General features: G+C 52.4%; 1 protein-coding gene across 1 annotated transcript in view; it reads right to left on the bottom strand.

The window, feature by feature from the left end:
* Positions 1-798: 798 nt before the first annotated feature.
* Positions 799-20,232, bottom strand: part of WHRN (whirlin) — a 103,172-nt gene continuing 83,738 nt past the window's right edge. The window contains 5 exon segments of the mRNA XM_050926458.1: positions 799-1,921; positions 4,550-4,672; positions 6,711-6,889; positions 11,913-12,501; positions 12,919-12,990. Coding sequence (XP_050782415.1) covers positions 1,739-1,921; positions 4,550-4,672; positions 6,711-6,889; positions 11,913-12,501; positions 12,919-12,990 — 1,146 coding nt within the window. The 3' untranslated portion in view covers positions 799-1,738.

The following is a 20,232-nucleotide window of genomic DNA, read 5'->3' as shown; positions in this document are numbered from 1 at the left end:
GCCCCTTAACCCCGCAATCACATGGTCCCCACCTGCTAGCAGCGACTCAGACCCGAGGGAGATTGGTTTCTGCCCTGACTGTTGACTTAGGGGCAGAGGGTAGCCGTGTTCTCACTGGTGGGGAGGGGACTGACCCATCGCCAAAGGGGCCTGCCTGATAGGGTGCTGGGACCAGCACGGGAATGGGAAGGTCGCTGGCTTGCTGGATCTTGCTGGCTTGCACAACACAATGCAGAACAGCAGGAGAGGGAATATATGTGCAGCATGCATGACCCCTGTACATGGCTGTTTCTGTGCTCTGCACACACACACACACACACCTTTTGCATGTAGCACATCTATGCTCTGCACTCACACATACACTGCCTGTGGTACACACCTCCTCTGCATACACACTGCACGTGGCACAAACGTGGTCTGCACACACACACACACACATATGAACACACTACACCACACACACAGTGCCCATGCTGCTGCAGAATGAATGCATGGCATGGGGTGTGCACATGGGTTTCTCTAATCTCCTTCCCACTCTTTGTTTGTCTTGGCTATTTAAATGCAAGCTCTTTGGGGCAGGGACTCTCTCGCTCTGTGTCTGTGTAGTGTCTGGGGCCCTGATCTCAGCTGTAATGCAAACAATAACAAGGCTTAGACGGGGGACCCCTGGGTACAAACTGTTGAAACACAGAGAGCAACCACCCCTGCTCAGAGCTGATGGCTAGACCTTTGCAGCCAGCCAGGATCGGGAGAGGCACCCACTAGCCAGCCGACTCTTTTTCGAACCTGTTAGATTTATTGAAAAATTAAAAGCACAAGCTCTGTATATATAAATACACTGATGCTGCTGGCAATTTACAAGGCATCCATTACTGGCTGTACATACTGGGACATGGGGCATGGGTGATGGGGGCCTGGGACACATGCCTGCCACTCAGCCCACAGCGGACAAGCACCTAAGAGAACACATTAAGCTAGTGATCACCAGAAAGCTCTCCCCTGTTCCCACACTCTCACTTCACTGATGCCATTAGCAGCTGTGGAGTTCCCCACATAGCACGTGTTGTACTAACATTACTGCATGGCAGGGCACCCTGCACCTATGGCCGTGCTCCTTGTCCCCATCCCATCTCCCAGGCATGGAGGGATTCTCTGTGCAGAGGAAGGGGGAAGAACAGAGGGGAGAGAGACGTTGGTGGGGTGATGGGGTAAGGGGCAGGGTGGGGGTGAGCACTCAAGGCTGTGGCTGGCTTCCCTACCCCCAAATCGAGGAGGAGGTGCAGGCAAAGACCATCTGGAATATGGCTTAAACTGGGCAATGAATCTGAACCACTGAAGACAGAAAGAGGCAGGGCAGTGCCCAGGCAGGAGATGCAGGGATCAGCTGGAGTCAGGATTCTCCTCTCTCCCACACTCTCCGTTGCTTCCTCGCCCCTCCCTCCCTTTGGCCCCACACTCTCCCGCAGTCCTTCTCAGCCCTAGGGCCCATCACCCGCACTGCTGCTGTCAGCCCCAGAAGCAGAGCACTGCTTGCCGCCCATGTTCTGTGCCTGGAACGTACGTACGTGTGTGTGTGTGTGTGTGTGTGTGTGAGCGGGCACACACTGGGCAGGGGACAGTGCCACCTCTGCCATGGAGGGTGGCTTCTGTGCTGGGGCATGTGGGTGCACGCGTTAACCCCGGTTTGATCCAGCTACCTCGCTCTTCTGTCCGTTTGGCTCGGGGGCCGCCGAGCCCCCTAAAGTGCGACGTTGAACTCGGTGACCAGGAAATCGATGTGATCCCTCTCTTTCATTTTAAAGGCCTCGGCGATGACACGCGCGGCTTCCCGGTGCTCCTTTCCCCGCAGTGTCGCGCCGTTCACCTCCAGGATCACGTGCCCCACCTTCAGCTTCCCGCAGTTGTGGGCAGATCCGCCTCGCTGTGGCAGGGCAGGAACAGACGAGAGGGAAGTGCTCACATATATCGCAGCCTTTATCCCCAAATGCTTCAGGGGTCGCTTAGGCCCAGATCCTGCATGGTATTTCAGAGCCTAACTCCCACTGATTTCAACTCAGGCACCTAAATACTTTTGAGGAGCTAAGCCTTAGGCCACTCTGAAATGCAGCCACCTCTGGGGCACAACGGCTGCTTAACAGCTCCATGCAACAGTACACAACAGTTTAGGACAAAGAGTGAAGAATACTGTATCCAGTCAAAAAACAGGGATCTTTAAAGAGGCAGAATGTAATTCCCTGGGTTGTGATCTGGCCTTTGTTTTACAGAAAGTGCCCAGGATGTTGGGACATCAGAGTGGGACACAGGAGACCCAGGATCTAATCCCAGCCCTGGCCTGCGGCAAATCCCTTCACCTCTCTGTCATCTCCCTCCTTGTGTCTATTCAATCTGTACGCTCTTTGAGGAGGAACTGTCTCTCGCTGTGTGTTTGTACAATGCCTGGTGTAGTGGGGCTCTGGTGGCCTCTTTTGGCGTTGTTGTAATACAAATGAATGATAATAACAGAGCTGGTCTGACAGCACTGTGTGGTCTTTGGTTTGCCAGCTCCCTCTGATTGCTGCATTGGCGTTAGTATTTGTTATGTGCAATACTGTTCTTCAGCTGGACTCACTGATTAGTCTGGACAAGTCGGTCTCAGCCTGTGGCAGTCACCTGAACTGTTTGCTTTGCTTTTTGTCCATTGTGGTGCCTGGCTGGTTGTATAATATCAACACTGCTCTCTCAGTGAACCCTCTTTACTGGGGGTGCATGAATAGCGGATAGCAAACACCCAGCCATGAAGGGCACAGCTTTGCCTGCATTGCTGGAAAGCCATCACTCAAATGAGTATTATGGCCACCACAGCAGCTGAACTGATTGTTTGCAGCTGTTTGCAAATCTGCTGCTACATTTTTTGAGCACAAGGGGGCAGGGCTGGAGAGTTACAATCAGAGAAAGGCAAACTTTTTCCTCTCAAGCTTTTTTTTCAGACACAAAGTCACGTTGGTTTCCCATCCATTCTGACCTTCTCAAAACGCAATATTTCAGTGTGTTGGTTTGAAACAGGGCCGGCTTCAGGCACCAGCCCAGCAAGCAGCTGCTTGGGGCAGCCAACGGTGAAGGGCGGCATGTCTGGGTCTTCGGCGGCAGGTCCCTCACTCGCTCTCGGAGCGAAGGACTAGCCGCCGAATTGCCGCCAAAGACTGAAGTGGCGGCGGTAGAGCTGCAGATCGCGATTGCGGCTTTTTTTTCCCTTCTTTCTTTTTTTCTTTTTGCTGCTTGGGGCAGCAAAATGCCTGGAGCCAGCCCTGGTTTGAAATGACGTTTTGTTTCAAAACGTCTTTCATTTTATTTTTTAAATGTTTAAAAATGCCCCAAATGCTTAGTTTGACACTAAACTCATTTTTGAACATTTCAATTTACTGAAAATTTCAACAAGTTTTCATTTTCAATTCGACCCAAAACAATCTTGTGTTTCAATTTGTAGGAATTGCCTGTGAACTGAAAAACCTGTTACTCAACTAGCTCAACGACTTCTCTTCATCAGTGGCTCTCAACCTTCCCAGACCATGGTCCCCCTTTCAGGAGTCTGATTTGTCTTGCGTACCCCCAAGTTTCACCTCACTTAAAAACTGCTTGCTTACAAAATGAACATAAAAATACAAAAGTGTCACAACATGCCATTACCGAAAAATTGCCGACTTTCTCATTTTTACCAACTAATTATAAAATAAATCAATTGGAATATAAATACTGTACTTACATTTCAGTGGATAGTATATCGAGCAGTATAAACAAGTCACTGTCTGTATGAAATTTCAGTTTGCACTGACTTTGCTAGGGTTTTTTCTGTAGCCTGTTGTAAAGCTAGGCAAATCTCTAGATGAGTTGATGTAACCCTTGGAAGACCTCTGACGCGTACCCCTAGTTGAGAACCACGGCTCATGGACACTTAGTCCAAGATAGGCTGCGGTGTGTGTCTACCCTGCATTAGCCTGCTGCACACTAAGTGTCCACGTGGACCTGCTACCACACACTAACAGTTCCTTAGTGTGCTTTGATCTGTCTCACCTGGAAACTGGAGTAGGTCAAAGTGCACCAGGGAAGGGTTAGTGCGCGGCAGGGTCCAGATGGACACTTAGTGCTCTGCATGCTCGTGCAAGGTAGCTTCACACCCCAGCGTGCCATGGACTAAGTATCCGTAGACAAGCCCCAAGTTACAATCTCATCCCCTAGGGGAAACACAAGATGAGCCTTCTCGCTCGGACTTAGCTGACTCTTATCTTCTCCTCTCCCTGAGAACATGCTCACCCTCTGCTGGAGACGGGCAGAGCTGAACGGTGGCCCCACCCTGATATGAGAGGGACGACGTAATCAACAGCCAGCATTCTGTCTCCATCTGCTGGTGAAGGGAACGATAAGCCCAGCAGGTGTAGAAGACAGGAGGGAGGCTGGATTCCGGGCGAGTCCCCGTTAGAAGAACCCAGGTGTGAAAATCTCACAAGACCTTTCAGAGCTCAGAGCCACGCAGGAGCATCTGCATCGGACTACTCCTGTTCCCAGCCCGCCGTACCTGTATGGTGACTATCCGGGGCAGAGGCTGCCGGGTGTTGGCGCCGCCCTCGATGGCGATCCCCAGGGTTGGCGCGCTCTTCACCACTCGAATCAGACAGGATGTGGGCTCCAGAAGGCCAGGCTGTGGAGGGAGAGACAGCAACGTGATTGAGGAGGGCTGGGTGGGGACCCTTCTCTCCAGGCCATCCTGCCCCGCCCCCAGAGAGACCGGTCCTCCTTGGTCTGGGGACCGTATGCCAAACAGGTTAACCCTTTCCAGCCTGCCTAGCTGTGCCTGTGTGGGGCCATTTTCAACGGCGGAGGAACATGGCGCCTGCTATACCTCTGGCCACGGCCTTGCAACCTGTTCAGTGACTTGGTGGGAAGAGCAGCAGAACAAGCTGATTGGCTGATGCGAATGAGACTCTGGGCGGCAGAGATCCGGCATCCTCGGCTTCGCCACTGATGTGGGATGTTGCAGCATCCTGGGGGCAGCCGCAGCAGGATGGTCTCCAAAAGGCCGTCAGCCCTGAGGCTCGCCGTGTGTGGCAGCTGGGCGGCCAGCACCTTAGTGCTACAAACACTGGCCCATCCCCACCTGCTGTTGTGTGTATGGGCCCGCCTACACTGCACACTCCCTAGGGTGGCGTGAAGAGTACGGATGCTGCACGCCCCCAGCACGGGGATAAATAGCAGGCGAGATGGTGGGGTGTTGTTAAGCAGGAGCACCGGCAGTCTTTTTGGTGCCCTAGGCGGTGGAAGGTCCTGCCCCCAAAATGGCGCTCCTGACAGAGGCGATGGAAGGTCCTGCCCCCAAAATACCGCCGATGACTTCTGGCCGCCGCCCCACAAATGTCAGTGCCCTATGCGACTGCCTAGGTCGCCTAATAGGTTGCGCCGGCCCAGTGGTTAAGGCAAATAGAGTCCAGGCATGCCACAATCCCCAGGCTATATACCCTATATGGCCCTCTAAACGCCCAACAGCACCTCCTCACTGCTATTTTTAGCAATCATAGAACCATAGAATCATAGGACTGGAAGGGATCTTGAGAGGTCATCTAGTCCAGTCCCCTGCACTCATGGCAGGACATAGTATTAACTAGACCACCCCTGACAGGTGTTTGTCCAACCTGCTCTTAAAAATCTCCAATGATGGAGATTCCACAACCTCCCTAGGCAATTTATTCCAGTGCTTAACCACCCTGAGAGTTAGGAAGTTTTTCTTAATGTCCAACCTAAACCACCCTTGCTGCAATTTAAGCCCATTGCTTCTTATCCCATCCTCAGAGGTTAAGAACAATTTTTCTCCCTCCTCGTCACAACCTTTGACATACTTGAAAACTGTTATCATGTCCCTTCTCCGTCTTCTCTTTTCCAGACTAAACAAACCCATTTTTTTTCAATCTTCCCTCACAGGTCATGTTTTCTAGACCTTTAATCATTTTTGTTGCTCTTCTCTGGACTCTCTCCAATTTCTCCACGTCTTTCCTGAAATGTGGCACCCAGAACTGGACACAATGCTCCAGTTGAGGCCTAATCGGCATGGAGTAGAGCAGAAGAATTACTTCTCGTGTCTTGTTTACAGTGGAGCATCCTGCTGCCTCAGCCTTTCCCTGTCACACGTAGCCACATACACCACAGTGTGGACGCAGCCTGCTTTTCCCTGTGGCATGTTGCTGCACATACCCTAAAGCCACTGCTAGCTGTATGCAGAGCGGATGTAGCCTCTGAGTGGCTGGGTCAGCTAATGCGAGCAGCTCCGTCACCTCCAGGGCAAAGGGCTGCATGCTTATGGGTACGATGTCTCCACTGCAATCAGGAGTGTGATGGCCACCTGTGTAGACGTACCTGAGCAACGAAGTGGCAGCAGCACGGACTTTACAAGCCCGCCTGGGACCCTGGGGATGCTCTGCTTGGGCAGCTAGCTCATGTTGCTGCTGCTTTGTTATCTGACCTCACTAGATCAAAGCTAGCTCAGGCCTGCTGCCGTCACACCTCTTACTGCCGCGTAGACCCAGAGCACGAAGGGCCAGGTTCTAGTCCCGCCTCGCCAAGCGGGGGTGAGATGCGTGGTACTTGTGTCTGCAGGACATGGCGCCTTTATACGCAGCCTGTCTCTTTGCTCAGCAACAACTACAGTTGAGTCCCACTGCCTGAGCTACCTCTGCTGGGTGCCTCACCGGTCTGGAGGCGGCCTCTGCTGGCCCATCACTTCTCGTTGCCTCCTTGGGGCTTCGGCTTTTCCCAGGGATCTGCTGCCAGTTCTTGTCCCTGCCGCTCAGCTCCACCTCGCCGATGTCCACCCCGCTGTCCTCGCTGAGGGTCTGCCCGCTGTCCGACAGCTGGGAGAGCGTGGAGGCTGGGGGAAGAGTGGACCAGGGCTGTTAGCAGGAGGGAAAGAACAGTGTGGAGGGACACTTCACATGAACACCACAGGCTTGGGCTGGTCCACGCTAGGAACTTACACTGGCAAAGCTGTGTCTCTCAGGGGTGTTAAGCCGACCTAACCCCCAGTGTACACAGCGCTAGGTCAATGAAAGAATTCTTCCCTTACCTTAGCTGCCACCTCTCAGGTAGGTGGATTACCTACACCGATGGCAGAGCCCCTCCTGGCAGCCCAAGCAGTGTCTACACTGACTCACTGCACCCAGTGCTGCCTGGCAAGCAAGACTCCCCCATGTCAGAAAAGCAACATCACCTCCCAGTCGGCACCAGTACCTGGAGCAGGGAATTCCCTGATCAAGGGCATCTGGGATTCATGCAGGACCAAGGACCTCACCTTTCTCTGTACATCACGCAGCTGCGAGGAGACTCGCCTGGAGTGTTTGCAGTTGGCTGGAATGGGCCCCGCTGAACTCCAAAGTGCAGCCAGAGGCAGCTGCTTCCAGGTCTGGTTTAGAGATGGGCCCTGAGATCATCCAGATGGGCCCATTCCAGATTCAGATCTGGACACGAAGGCTCAGACACTAAGTCACTGGGAGTTAGGTGCCTAAACACCTCTACAGGTCTGGGCCTGACTTCCCTAATGTTCTGATGGGGAGGACGGGGGTGGTTTGGGCTAAGTGTAGACACAGGGCCCAAATCACGAGGCCTCAATTGCCATATGTGCCAGAGGCCCACAAATGGGGCCAGATCCTCAGAACCGTGCACATTAAGAGCTGAGCTTTTTGGAAAATTTGGCCCTAAATTCAGATCTAGGATATGGATCAAGCGGAGGGGATGGCTCTAGGGTTCCTTTTTAGGCCCATCTCTCATCCTGACACAAACTTGAAAGCCAGCACACGTTCAGCCAAAGGGTCTCCTCCTCCGTCTTGGGAAGGAATATGGGTCCAGATTCAAACAAACGGGGGATAATTCATGGGGTTTGTAGTAAATCCACATTGTTTGCAGTTTCATAGTTTTTTCAGTGAAGTGTCCAGTGAGATTTGACACAGTCAGAATTTCCTTTGGGGCTTGTTTGAAAATGAAGCACCAAGCACAACGTCGGGAGTTCTGCACTCAGTGGATTGAAAGCAGGACCCCAAGCCCCAGAGGAATGGAGCCCCCTAGTTTTGCAGCGCTGTGCTTATCTGCCTTACGCACAACAAGAAACACAGTGAGCTGCTGAACAGCTTGCATTGCGCCTCAGGCAAGCTGATTAAAGACCTTCATTTGCATACATTTGCATGAGATTTATTAACGAGTAATAAATTATAAAAAAAATACACCTGCAAATTGGGTGTAAATCGCCAGTTTTATAACCCCACCATTAACGAGGGAAACCGCATTTCCTGTGCGCTGCAAAGGCTGAGCAACAGCTCAACCTCTTTGCTGCTGCTCTGGGCAGCCTTTGATGTCCCCTTGACGTTATACTGGGTCAGCGTTCCTGCCCCCGGCTGAATGCAGGTATTTTCACCTGCCGCCCCTGCCGCATTCTGTGCAGCAATCAAATGCTTAATCACAGAACTCAGCAATGTGAAAGACCAATTAATTCAGTCTGGGTGAAATTCACCCCTACGCAGATGACCAGCAAAAGACCACGTGTCACTTAAACCCTCCGAAGAGGTCCCGAGTGGGACATAGAGACTACGTGGTACATGCACAGAGGAGAATTTCACTCATAGCCCATTCCTCCAGACAGTGGAGGCTTGTCTCCCTGCGGCACCTGCACACAGCAATGCTTCTGTGAACCTTCAGTCCAATCTGCAGAGGCTAAGCACTCAGACCCAATCAAAGTGCCAGCATGGCTGTGCATAGTTCTGGATGGATATCATCCATGGTCTACCCTACACACACCTTCAGAGCATAGGTAATTTTGCCCCAGAGGCACTGCAAAGTAGAGTGGTTCTACCAGGTCTTCAGGACATTTGTTGGAGGGAAATGACCCCAGGATATGAGGTGCTTATTGAAATAATTAAGTACTAAGATACTGAGGTAAATGACTATGAGCTTCATTGTTCAGCTCTATCCTGCTTGGGTCCCTCCACGGACTAACTGAGCTCCCAAAGCCCTATACGGCATTGGGCCGATGTAGGACCTGAGATGAGTTCCGCCAGGGGAAACCTCTTCTTTTCCCTGGTTAGGGCTGTCCCAGGATGGTACAGACGCTAGGGACGGGAAGGTTAGGTGGGAGAGGTTTGTGACGTGCAGAATGCAGTGCTGAGTCAGGCTATCCTTGACTGTGGTTGGGAGGCAAGCTAGGGGAGTGCTGGGAACCAGGAGAGAGTCTGTGTGTCCACGCCTGTCATGCAGGAGATTGGGCTGATGTCTATCAGCAGAAGGCTCTGCGGAGGCTCAGCAACAGGGAACCGAGGTCAGTGTCCAGGCCGAAAGTATGTAACAAGAGCTCAAACTGGACTTGACATGGGTCTTGGCAATGAAAAGTCAGTTTCTTACCAACCAAGCCACCAAGTGTGCAAGGAGAGCTGGCAAGGCAGCATGCGCTGGTGAATAAGGCACTGGACTAGGACTCAGGAGAACTGGCTTCTAGCCCTGGATCTGCCACTGCCCAGCTGAGTAACTGCGGGTAAATCATTCCACCCCCTCTCCTTTTCCGTCCTGTGTCTGTCAGTATTTAGAGTATTAGCTCTTCAGGACATGGCCGGTCTCCTACTATATCTGTGTACAGCACCTAGTGCAATGGAACCCTGACCTCAGCTGGGGTCTCTGCTGCTCCTGGAAGGATAATAATCAGTAATAATAAAACTGAACAAACATTCTTAATGGGATTGCAGGTGGGGACTCAAACTGTGACTAGGAGGAAGAGGAAGGGGATGATGGGCTGTAACCAGAGCTGTACCTGGCCCTATGACCCCTTTAGCAATGCTGTAGTGGTGGCCAGGCAGAGCATCCTATACAGAACAGAATGGAATAGAAAATCATGTTCTCCATGGCCCACCGACAGTGACATCTGCAGTGTGTAGATGGTATCACTAGAGGGCAGCAAAGCCACCTGCATGGAGTGTTTCCAGAGTTGGTGCCAGGAGAAGATGGAAAATTGCCCTTTGGGGTTCCCAGGGGCTCAGGCCAGAGTCCATTCCAGGTGGGCACAGAAAGCCAGTTCGGATGTTTCCCCCAACTGTATTTTGAGTGAATCACAGGGAGGCCTCTGCCTGTCACACAGTCTGACAAACTTGGGGGCTGATTCTCATTTACACGAAGGCCCCTTACAGGGCTCCGAGTCATTGACAGCGTAAACAGGCCCTAGTGAGAATGAGAATTGGGGTTTCTGACTTCACAAGTGCCAGAGAAATCCAGTCCTGGAGTCTTGGTCACGCCGGAACTGGATTCTGGCCTGGGGACACCTCAGCCAGCCATAAAGGACCGAGCAGAGGGAGGCAGAAGATCAGTTGACTCGAGTGTGAGAGCAACTCTAGGGGTGTCACATGGCAGCTCACTCCTTTGGGACCTCCTGTGTTTCCTTTTGGGTAACTTTCCCTTGAGGTCCCCTTTGCACTTCCCTTACCCCCCTCTGCCTCCCCAAACACACATTTACAGGACCAATGCCTGCTTAAATCTGGCCTCCAAATTTAGCTTTTTACCAAGCAAGCTTTTCTCAACCCAGACACTAATGGAAAAAGTCCCGGGATTATTTCTCTTTTCTTTTAGAATTCCATCAGAAACAGGTTTTATTACCAAATGCAGCAAGACTTGCCCAGGAGACGAGATGCAATCAGCTGCCTAGCGGAGCTTGGTCTTTAAGTAAAGGTCAGGTAAAGTTGCACTGGAAAGCTAGGGGAAGCTTACAAAAGGTCACTGAGCACAAGGTGGCAGGGAGGCAGGGTGCCATAATGAGTGCCAAGCCACTCATCCCACTCTGACAGCATTGCCAATGCCAAGCACTCTGAAATCAGCTTAAAAATCATGGCGTTAAAACAATAACATGGGACTCTTCTGATTCTGCCCCTCAATTTTTGATCCTAAAACTTAATAATAATTATAATGATACAACACCTAGTTAGGAAAGATCTAGGTATTGTATCATATTAATTATTATTATTAAAGATGATTTCAAACTTTGATTCACAATTTGGAGAACTAGACACTTTTTTTTTACATGTAATCTGATATTCTCACATGACTCCAGCAGCTGGGGCTTGCAATAAATTCGGGAGAGTTGGCAACATTGCTTCTATCACCACAGGCACATGTTGGGCATTACCCCAATTTACCTCCTTCCTGTGGCTTAAGTAAAGGGCTTGCTTACATGAGAAAGTTATTCCAGAGTAAGGTAGGGTATGAATTTAAAGTGCAGTAGCTATTCTGGAGTAGCTCCTCTTTGGACATTCTTATTCCAGAAGAGGTATTCCAGTCAATTTTCCCATGCAGACAAACCCTTCATCACAAAGGCCTAGATGGTAGTGAGGAACCTAAATGCCCTTGAGTATCTCAAGCAAGGCTGTATTTACAGATATAAGACTCAGTCCTCAAACTCTCCCATCAACTGGCTGTTCTCAAGGGTTTTTCCCTGCCCTTCCCTCTCTCTCTTGTCTCAGAAAAACTCTGAGCCTTTTCTAGCCCAGATTTGAGGATAGTGGGGTGTCTCTGATCTAGCTGCCTGGGTGAGGCAGCAGAATAGCCCTGCTTTTTCCCTCAGGGCCCTCAGTCCTCACTGCAAGTCCTTAGAGGAGGGTTCACTGTCTATTCCTGCCCCCTGTGGGGTTTGCAATGTTAACATCCAGGCCTTATGCGAGATCAGGGGAATCCGAGATGCAAATTGACTAGAGGGTGGCTGTAAAGAAGCATGAAACCGACTAGTCTCATTGTCCAAACAGAGCAATGCAACAGGGGAACAGAGAGCGACCAAGCCCCTTCAGCGTTAGTCACCTGAGTGGCAATTTGTACTGTGGTTCTTTAACCTGGCAGTGCCCCCCGGGGTCAGTCCAGCAGGCAGAGCCACCCACCTCGGGCTTGGGGCAAGGATCTCACTTCGTTCACGTCCGGCTCGCTGTTGGGCTGATGCACCTCCACCATGATAAAGTGCTGGTTGATCGCTGACTGCAGGCTGCCTTTGTCTGGCTCCAGGTGCGATGGGGGATGGGGAGGGGACCGAGGAGTGGGTGTCGGGAGGCTACTGGCTGGGATGCTCTCAGGAGATGGGCTCTTCAGTCTGGTTGGAGACTGAACTCTGGGAAAGGGGCCTATTGGGTGCTGGTTGACCAAGGACAAGTGGGCACCCAGGTGCCTCCTGGAGCTGAGAGCAGCAGGGGAAACGACGGCATAGACGGTGCTTGAGGCAGAATCCGCAGTGGATGCAGAGGCCGAGGTGGAAGTCACGCTGGCTGTGTCCTTATCGGGGTGGCTGGGAGGCGGGCTGGGGCCGGGAGGGGCCACGAAGAAGAGGCCTGACTGGGAGGATTCAGAGGAAGGGCGGTGGGGTGTGTCTTTCGCTGTCTTTCGGAGCTGGGCAGTGGAGGAGTCCAGTGCTTGAGCTGGAGAAGGATGTGGGGGCTTAAAGCTGGGCGGTTCCTCAGGGAAAGATGAAACATCGTCCTGTGAAAAACCAAAACGAAAAGCCATTTGACTCCACTATGTGGGACGATGTGCCCTTTCCCCACCTAGAGACCTGAGAACTGGCCCATCACCCCCAGAGCCTGGTGTCCTGTCACCTCCAGTGACCTGTGTCAGATGTTTCTTCCTGCTCTCAGGAGCAATCGGAATATCCCCTGGAGTGTGAAGATTGATAGAGGAATAGTCCTGTTTTTAGTTCCAGTAACTGTGGGTGCAGTTCTTACTCACAGACCCCAAGTCCTTTTTTCTAATTATGCTATCTTATCTGCTTCAATTGTGCCCTGCTGCAGTGAGTTCCACAGGTTAGTGGTGGGGGAAAGTATTAGAGAAGATGGTGCCTTCAGTCAGCATCCATTTCCATTTGAGGAAGCACTGGATAGAGAAGGTGAGATATCTTACCAGGGAGATGTCCGGCAGGGCATTAATACTGCTCTGGAGTCCCTCTCCACTTCCGTCCAGGTCTGTGGTGTTCTAGGCACACAAAAGAAGGGGGGAAACCAGTCACTGCACTGTACAGCAACGCAAAGCAGAGACCCGAGCACGAGAGGCTGCCCATGGGGTTAGGGTGAATCTTAGAAAACCTCACACAGACAGAAAGGTTTGCAGCAAAGGGAGCTTTTCGGTTGCAACTACAAAGGTTTGTATTTGTGGCAAGGTCTCCCCTGCAGCATGGGAGATCCAAGCAGAACAGCTAGGGCAAAGCAACCCCAATGGGCAACTGCTTCTGCTCCACGTGCAGAGTAGGCAGGCCAGGCCTTCAGCTCAAGCAGTAGCTTTGTGGGGTCAAGCCCCGCTGACATGCATTAGACTGTTACATTTGTTTGTTTTAATGATGCAGGGACCCCTGAGGCTGCGGCTGCCACTTGCGTGTCCCCAACCCTTCTGTTGATTTTAGTGGGGAATTTTAGGGGAGCAAGGGATGTAACCATCCAGCTCATGGTTTTTACCTTGGCAGCATTCCCTTTCAAAGCAGCCCTTTGCTGAAAGTCAAAGGGCTGGCTTCTCCTCTCGCTCACCCCACTGGGGATCAGGAATGCTGCTGCTGTGAGCGAGGGGACATTCCAGTCCGGTGCAGCGTCTGCAAGGACTGATCGCCAGTCCATGGGCGCAAGCCCCTTTGATTTCAATGGAGGAGGCACTCGCGTTAGTTAAGAGCAGAAATTGGCCTAAGATCTACGTAGTGTCAAGGGCTCAACCACCAGGGTGGGAGAAGCGTCCTTCCAAGTGAGTGGATCTCTCAGGGCTCTGTTTTTGCTCAGGCCTGGGCTGTCTTCAGAGGTGCTTCTCCAAGGATTGGTGGGGATGGAGCCTTCCAAGGACTAGGTGATGATCGTGGTGCGCAGCTGCGTCAGACTAGGGAGGGGGTGCAGGGAGTCCCTTTCTTGCTCTAGGCTACCTGGGGAGAACAAGCACGGCCAGCAACGAGGGTGGGGCATGGCCGAGCCCCCATGCATTGGTAAGATGCACTGGCTGTGACCTCGCTGCTCACGGTGTGAGATCACCGCTGAGCGTTTGAGGCTCGCTCTCCAGGTCGGAGGGTCCGGTTACTCTTTGGACTTGTCGGCACTGGGGTGGGAGCTGCCACCACAGCAGCCTCGTGTGGGGGCCTTGCCCCAGTGACTTGTCCTAGTGAGTAGGGCAAAGCCCGCTCCAGGAACGCTTAGTGCTGGCGAGATGCATCTGCATTCGGGGTGTGCAGTGCCCAGCCCCTTCCGTGGGCACAGCCTCAGACCAGACTGCCCCTGAGTCTGCAGTGACTGAGTTCAGGATGCAGAGGGCGAGGTGGTGTGTGCGGGGCTCCCCCTCTGTATCTGGGCCTCTCTCCCGGCCCAGCCCTCACTTCCCGTCAGGAATTGCAGCATCCCTGCATAGAGCTCACCCACCAGCTTGGCAGCGCTTCCCTTTCCACATTCCTTCTCCCCATGCTTTCTCCCTAGCAAAATGCTTCTCCATGAGCCCACGTGTCCCAGCAGCCCAGTGCCTTTGGCTCACTCCCCTTGCTCAACTGAGCCAACCTCGTGGTTTGACCCAATCATATTTTCACTCCCTTGGGGGATCTTCCACTCTTTGGGGGCAGTGAAAGGGTTAAATCAAGATGCTCCCCTCCATCACGCGCACACAACATCAGACCAGACAGTCTCCGATGCAAATGCACGCCAGATGTTGGGTGCATTGGGTGGTTTTTTTTCCCCATTATAATTATAGCCAAAATTAATTATCAAATGTCAAAATACAGCCTGGAATATGTCAACGCCATCCGCAGAGCCTGAGGAATCAGCAGAAGGATTCAATTAGTTCGTTATCTCTCGGCATGGTGGGGCTGTCAATCAGGGGCAGGGGTGAGATGGGTAATGTCAGCCGGAGGAGAGAGGCTCGAAGCAGTGAGCACCTGGCTAACGAATGCCGGGGAATTCAGGGAAATGTCATTGCTGTGCACAGAGGGGTTGTGCGGCTCCGTCAGGCTGAGGCAGGACTCCGCATCCCAATGGGGCTGGCAGGGGCCCTGGACTCCAATCTGACTCCAACACATGGTGGCGAGCCCGGGGGTGGGGGTGGAGTTTTCCTCAGATGGGCTGTGACCCCTGTCCCAAGGCCACAGCCGCACTCCACGCTTGGGAGAGTGAATTGTAACATGCGTGGCCCCTGCTGGGTGGGGCCCCCGGCACTGATAGGCTGGGAGCATGAATGTGGGCACCAGGGTGCCGGGATGTAATTCTCACTGCATGTGGGGGCAGGGAAGGAGAGAGAAGGCAGGCCGCTGTGTCCCCCTGCCCATAGTTGTGTGCTAGGGCCCTCTAGCAGATCCTGCCTTGATTTTGTTCGTGTGGAGGGGACAGAATTGGGTTAAAAGACCAACAATCAGATTCACCCTGGTTTTAGGCCAGTGTAAACCCCAGCAGAGGGTCTAGGTAGATGGTGGCAAGTCCTCCACAGCATCAGAGTGGAGTGGCAGAGTGGGACTATACCCCCATGTGTACTAGGGGACAGCACAGGCTTCAAATGCTGGCAGGTAAGCCAAGAATTAACCCAAAGCAAGTCCTGCTTGTGTAACACCAACAGATCCCAGTCGGCGGCGGGTTGGATCGAACCTGGGGGACCTCTGGAGCTAAAAGCCACATGGCCCTGAGCTAAGCCTGGAGAGCAGGTTCGTTAATCTCTCTCTAAGTGGTCTCGGTGCCACTAGATGGGCCAGAGCATCACACCCAGGAGGTGTGTGGGTTGCAATTAAAGAATAGCTGCTGTTTGCAGGGTTTAAATGGGCTTCCTCCTGCAGGAAACCCGAGGGAGGGCAGTGGTGGAAAGAGCTCCTGTGGAGTGAAACTCCTGGGTTTCAATAGCACCCAGCACTGCAGTGTCCAAGCCCTGCAGCCTCGCTCCACTGGAGGTGGAACTGACACCCAGGAGAGCATATGGCTCTACAGTGTGGTTATAACACCTCTTGATCCCATGAGGCCAGGCAAGAGCAAACCATGTTCTCCAACACACTATCGTCTGGAGGGAACCCCGTCAGCTGGATCCTCTCCTTCCCAGCCACTGAGCACAGAGAACTCCTGGGCACTAGCCACAGGCCATGAGTGCAATGGGATCTGTCTACTGGGGGAGGGCGCAGGGGGCACTGGTCCTAGGATCCACACGCACAATGGGATCTATATTACAAAGGAGCAGCATTTACATCAGGATTCACACTCACGCTCAAGGACAATTCCCCAATCAGGTGAAGTGTGTAGCCCAGAGGAGGGCTAGTTAACAAGCAAATCAAATGTCATTTGTATTCCCATGGGATCCAGTTTATTCTCATGGCAGGGGCATTTAGAAAGAATAAGATACAGCTCCTGTTGGATTAGCAAAATGCCACTGAAACCTCTTCTATTCAGACTGATCTCGCCTTCTGCAATTAAGTCAACAATCAGGCAGTTTATATCACTTATAAGTGGTATCTAAACTGCCTTATAAGTCAACAATCAGGCAGTTTATATACCACTGATCTAGAGAGGCTCCTGCTGCTGCTGCTGATACATAGCATATTTCCTTTCCCTCGCCCTAATGAGGCTGTTGGTTCATTTGTGCTGGAATGGGCAGGGTCCTGTCTGTGTTTAATGGTTTAATGTTGTCTATTGTTGGATAAACAATTGGTTAGTTTGAATCTGTAGTACGTGTGCATTTCCCCATCTTCTGGAAAGCACTCAAACAGGCCCAGGAGGCAATTAAAAGCGCGCTCGGCAGGGAAAACGTTTGAAGAAAGTGCTTCTCCTCTGTGTGGCTTAGGACAGGGAATAGGGGACAGGGAGAACAAGGGTGTCAATGGACATGGTTTGAGAGCAATGGGAAAACTGGCAGCGTGGGAGCCCACCCCTCAGCCTGAGAGACCTGCAGGATTAGAAAGCAAAAAGCCTTTGTTTCAGGGCAATGAGTTCTCGTTCCCAGCTAGCCCAGGGTTATTTGGCAAGAAGGCCAGGTTTCAGTGGGATTAGGCTTTGGGGACAGATAACCCCATCAGTGGATAGGGGATGATTCATCCTCAGTCCCAGCCAGGCTAGCCATGGGGCAGGAATTTCAGGAAGGGTTGATTGCATGCAGGATTAAGGTGGGCCAGTGGGTGTCAATGGGGGGCGGGGGCAGTGATTTCAAGATGAGACAATTTCAGGGAGCGTGAACTTCAGTCAGCCCCCCACCCCCACCTTCCACCCATGCGATCCAATAGAGGAGAGGGACACAGTTATTGGGCCAAATTCAGAATTGGGCTAAGCACCCACAGACAGCTGCACCTTCTTACCCCAGCCCCATACCCCCTCGGAGGAGAGAGCCGCCTAAATATCACCATCTCCTCCTTTATATGATCTCCAGCTGCTGTCCCTAAGCCTATAATCCCAGCAAACGGCTTGTCAATAACCACACAGGAAGCTGTGGCATTTCCAGTCCCCTCCACTGTCGCTGTTGGGGGTAGGCAGCTGGGTCTGTAACCCGTCCCTGGCCGGATTTTCAGTTGCCTGCCTGATGTGCCAGAGACGAGAGCTCCAAGCTTCCAGGCTGTCACATGAGCCAGGACGTTAACAGTGCACCAGCGACATGCAGCTGAAGAGCTTCCAAAATGCACATGCTAGACCCCCAGCACCTTTGAAGCCTGACGTCCTGCAGGGTGAAGTCCACAGTGTGCCTGTTCCAAAGGTCTTCCGCTGACATGAATGGTGGGTGAAATATTAAGGCTCCAGAGCCTTATAAATAGGGAAGCTTCGGAGACAGGAATCGAGACCCACCTTTAACACCATTGAGCTAAAAAAGCTTCCAGGGAAGGCGGAGTGAAGAGAGAAAGTATTTACCGAGAGAGTAAAGTCTGCTCCTCCCCACCAGGCATGTGTGGATACGGACGGCCTGACAGTTCCTGCTCCCAGCTCATCTATTCTGGTTCTTATACCATGGCCATCACCAGGCTATCAAAAGCCTTTCCCAAAGACCTGCTCCAATGTGCAGTCTCAGGTTCAGCCTGGCACAGGTAGGGGAGTTTGCACTCTGGTTTGATGGAAGCACATTGCAAAGCTCTCCTGTGTGCCGCATAGCTGCTGGCAGGATGGCTGCTGCTTTCTCTGCCTGATCCGGGTGCAGTTCTACTCCAGCCAGGCCATCTGCCTCAGAGCTACCGTGTTTGGTGAGGAAAGTGGGAGGAAGGGGATGTCTCTGTAGCACAATTTGGCTAGCCTGGGTCTCAGGGGAAATAAACAAAAAACGCTGCCCACACTGATCAGGGAACCCCTGCAGAAACCTGCCAGTAACAACCAGGCCTAGGCCCATGTACAGCTCGCTCAGTCTGGATTATCAGCAGGACCTGGGCTTTCTGATGACTGCGTCCTCTTCCCCTGCAGGGTGAACAGCTCTGAGTTCCTTCCCTTCCTGTAGGACGGGAGGACTTCTCAAGGGTCACACTGCAGCAGATCTTTATGCCAACCCATAAGTAGGGTCCTACCAAATTAATGGTCCATTTTGGTCAATGTTATGGCCATAGGATTTTAAAAATTTAACATTTCATGATTTCAGCTATTTAAATCTGAAATTTCACAGTGTTGTAACCGTAGGGGTCTTGACCCAAAAGAAGGCTGGGGGGGGGGAGTTGCAAGGTTACTGTAGGGGGGGTTGTGGTATTGCCATCTTTACTTCGGGGCTGCTGCTGGTGGTGGCGCTGCCTTAAGAGCTGGGCTGCTGAAAAGCAGCAACTGCTGGTCGGGAGCCCAGCTCTGAAGGCAGCACCACTGCCAGCAGCAGTGCAGGAGAATGGAGGACATGGTGTGGTATTGCCACCCTTACTTCTGCTCCGCTGCCTTCAGACCTGGGCTTGCAGCCAGCAGTCACCGCTCTCTGGCTGCCCAGCTCTGAAGGCAGCAGTGCAGAAATAAGAGTGGCATAGTCTGGTATTGTCACCCGTACTTCTGCACTGCTGCTGGCGGGACGCTGCCTTCAGAACTGGGTGCCTGGCCAATAGCTCCCGCTCTCTGGTCACCCGGTACTGACGGCACTGCAGAAGTAAGGGTGGCAATACCGCCACCCCCCTACAATCACCTTGTGACACCTCTATCCCTCCACAACTCCCTTGTGGGTCGGGATCCCAGTCTGAGAAACGTTGGTCTCCCCTGTGGAATCTGTATAGTACAGATTCCACAGGGACACCAAAGACCAGATTTCAAGGTCTGTGCCGTGTTTTTCATGACTGCTAATTTGGTAGGGCCCTACCCATGAGGATACACCCAGCCGGTTTACTCTGGCAGAGACTACAGGACTCCTGTGCTTTTACACCCATTCCACCCCAGCTCTATTTCGATGGGGCTGTTCCTGTTCTGGATCTCAGCTGGAGATGCCTCTGAAATGTTCTGCTGCGGCAACGGGCATTTCAGGGAAAGGCCTGGCGGGCTGCCTGTCTCCAGTCATGCCAAGGCAGCCCTCTCTTTGCTGCTAGGGGGTGCTCAGGCCTGGCCAACAGTGCTGCTGACCCTGGCTGTTTTCGGTCCATCTGCGTGGAGATATAAATATCGTTCCATTTTTTGCTGAGCTGCCCTAAAAGAGGACTGGATTTCCCTTACGCCTAATATTTCTGGGCAAAATAGAAATTGCTTCGGGCTGTAAAAGGTAATGGCTTTTAAGCAAAAATGGGCCTTCAGGCACTCACTCTATTTTAAGATCGTGTTTTACTGGCTCTTGCTTTAAAAAGGCCACAGCTTCAAAAAACAAGTGTTTAGAAACAGCTCTGCTCCTATCAACAGTCAATTTCTCCTCCTTCTAATGCAGCGGTCCCCAGCCTTTCCGTCTGGCAGGCACCAGACGAAGGACCGTGGTGGTGGTCGAGCATCCGCTGAAATGCTGCCGAATTTCGGCGGTGACGCCTCTTGATGATGTTGCTTGTCGGCAGCAAGCTGTGTCATCGAGAGGCGTCACCGCCGAAATGCCGCCGAATTTTGGCAGCATTTCGGCAGATGCTCAACCGCCGGCCAGGATGCGGGTGCATTTAGATGCCCATGTGGGCGCCATGGCGCCTGCGGGCACCGCGTTGGGGACCGCTGCTCTAATGTATGTTATTCATGGATCCTAAGGGTAGAAGGTGCCTTGGTGATCATCCAGTCTGACCCCTGCAGAGAACAGGCCAGAGAGTTTCACTCACTGATTTCTGTCCTGAGCCCAGCCTGCAGCAGAGCTAGGGTGTAATCTTTTCGAAATATACCCTGTCCTGCT

The sequence above is a fragment of the Gopherus flavomarginatus genome, chromosome 17, assembly GCF_025201925.1.
Source record: "Gopherus flavomarginatus isolate rGopFla2 chromosome 17, rGopFla2.mat.asm, whole genome shotgun sequence".
In the NCBI taxonomy this organism is placed as follows: Eukaryota; Metazoa; Chordata; order Testudines; family Testudinidae; genus Gopherus; species Gopherus flavomarginatus.
The sequence above is the reverse complement of the archived record's forward strand: the minus strand, read 5'-3'. Positions and strand labels throughout refer to the sequence as shown.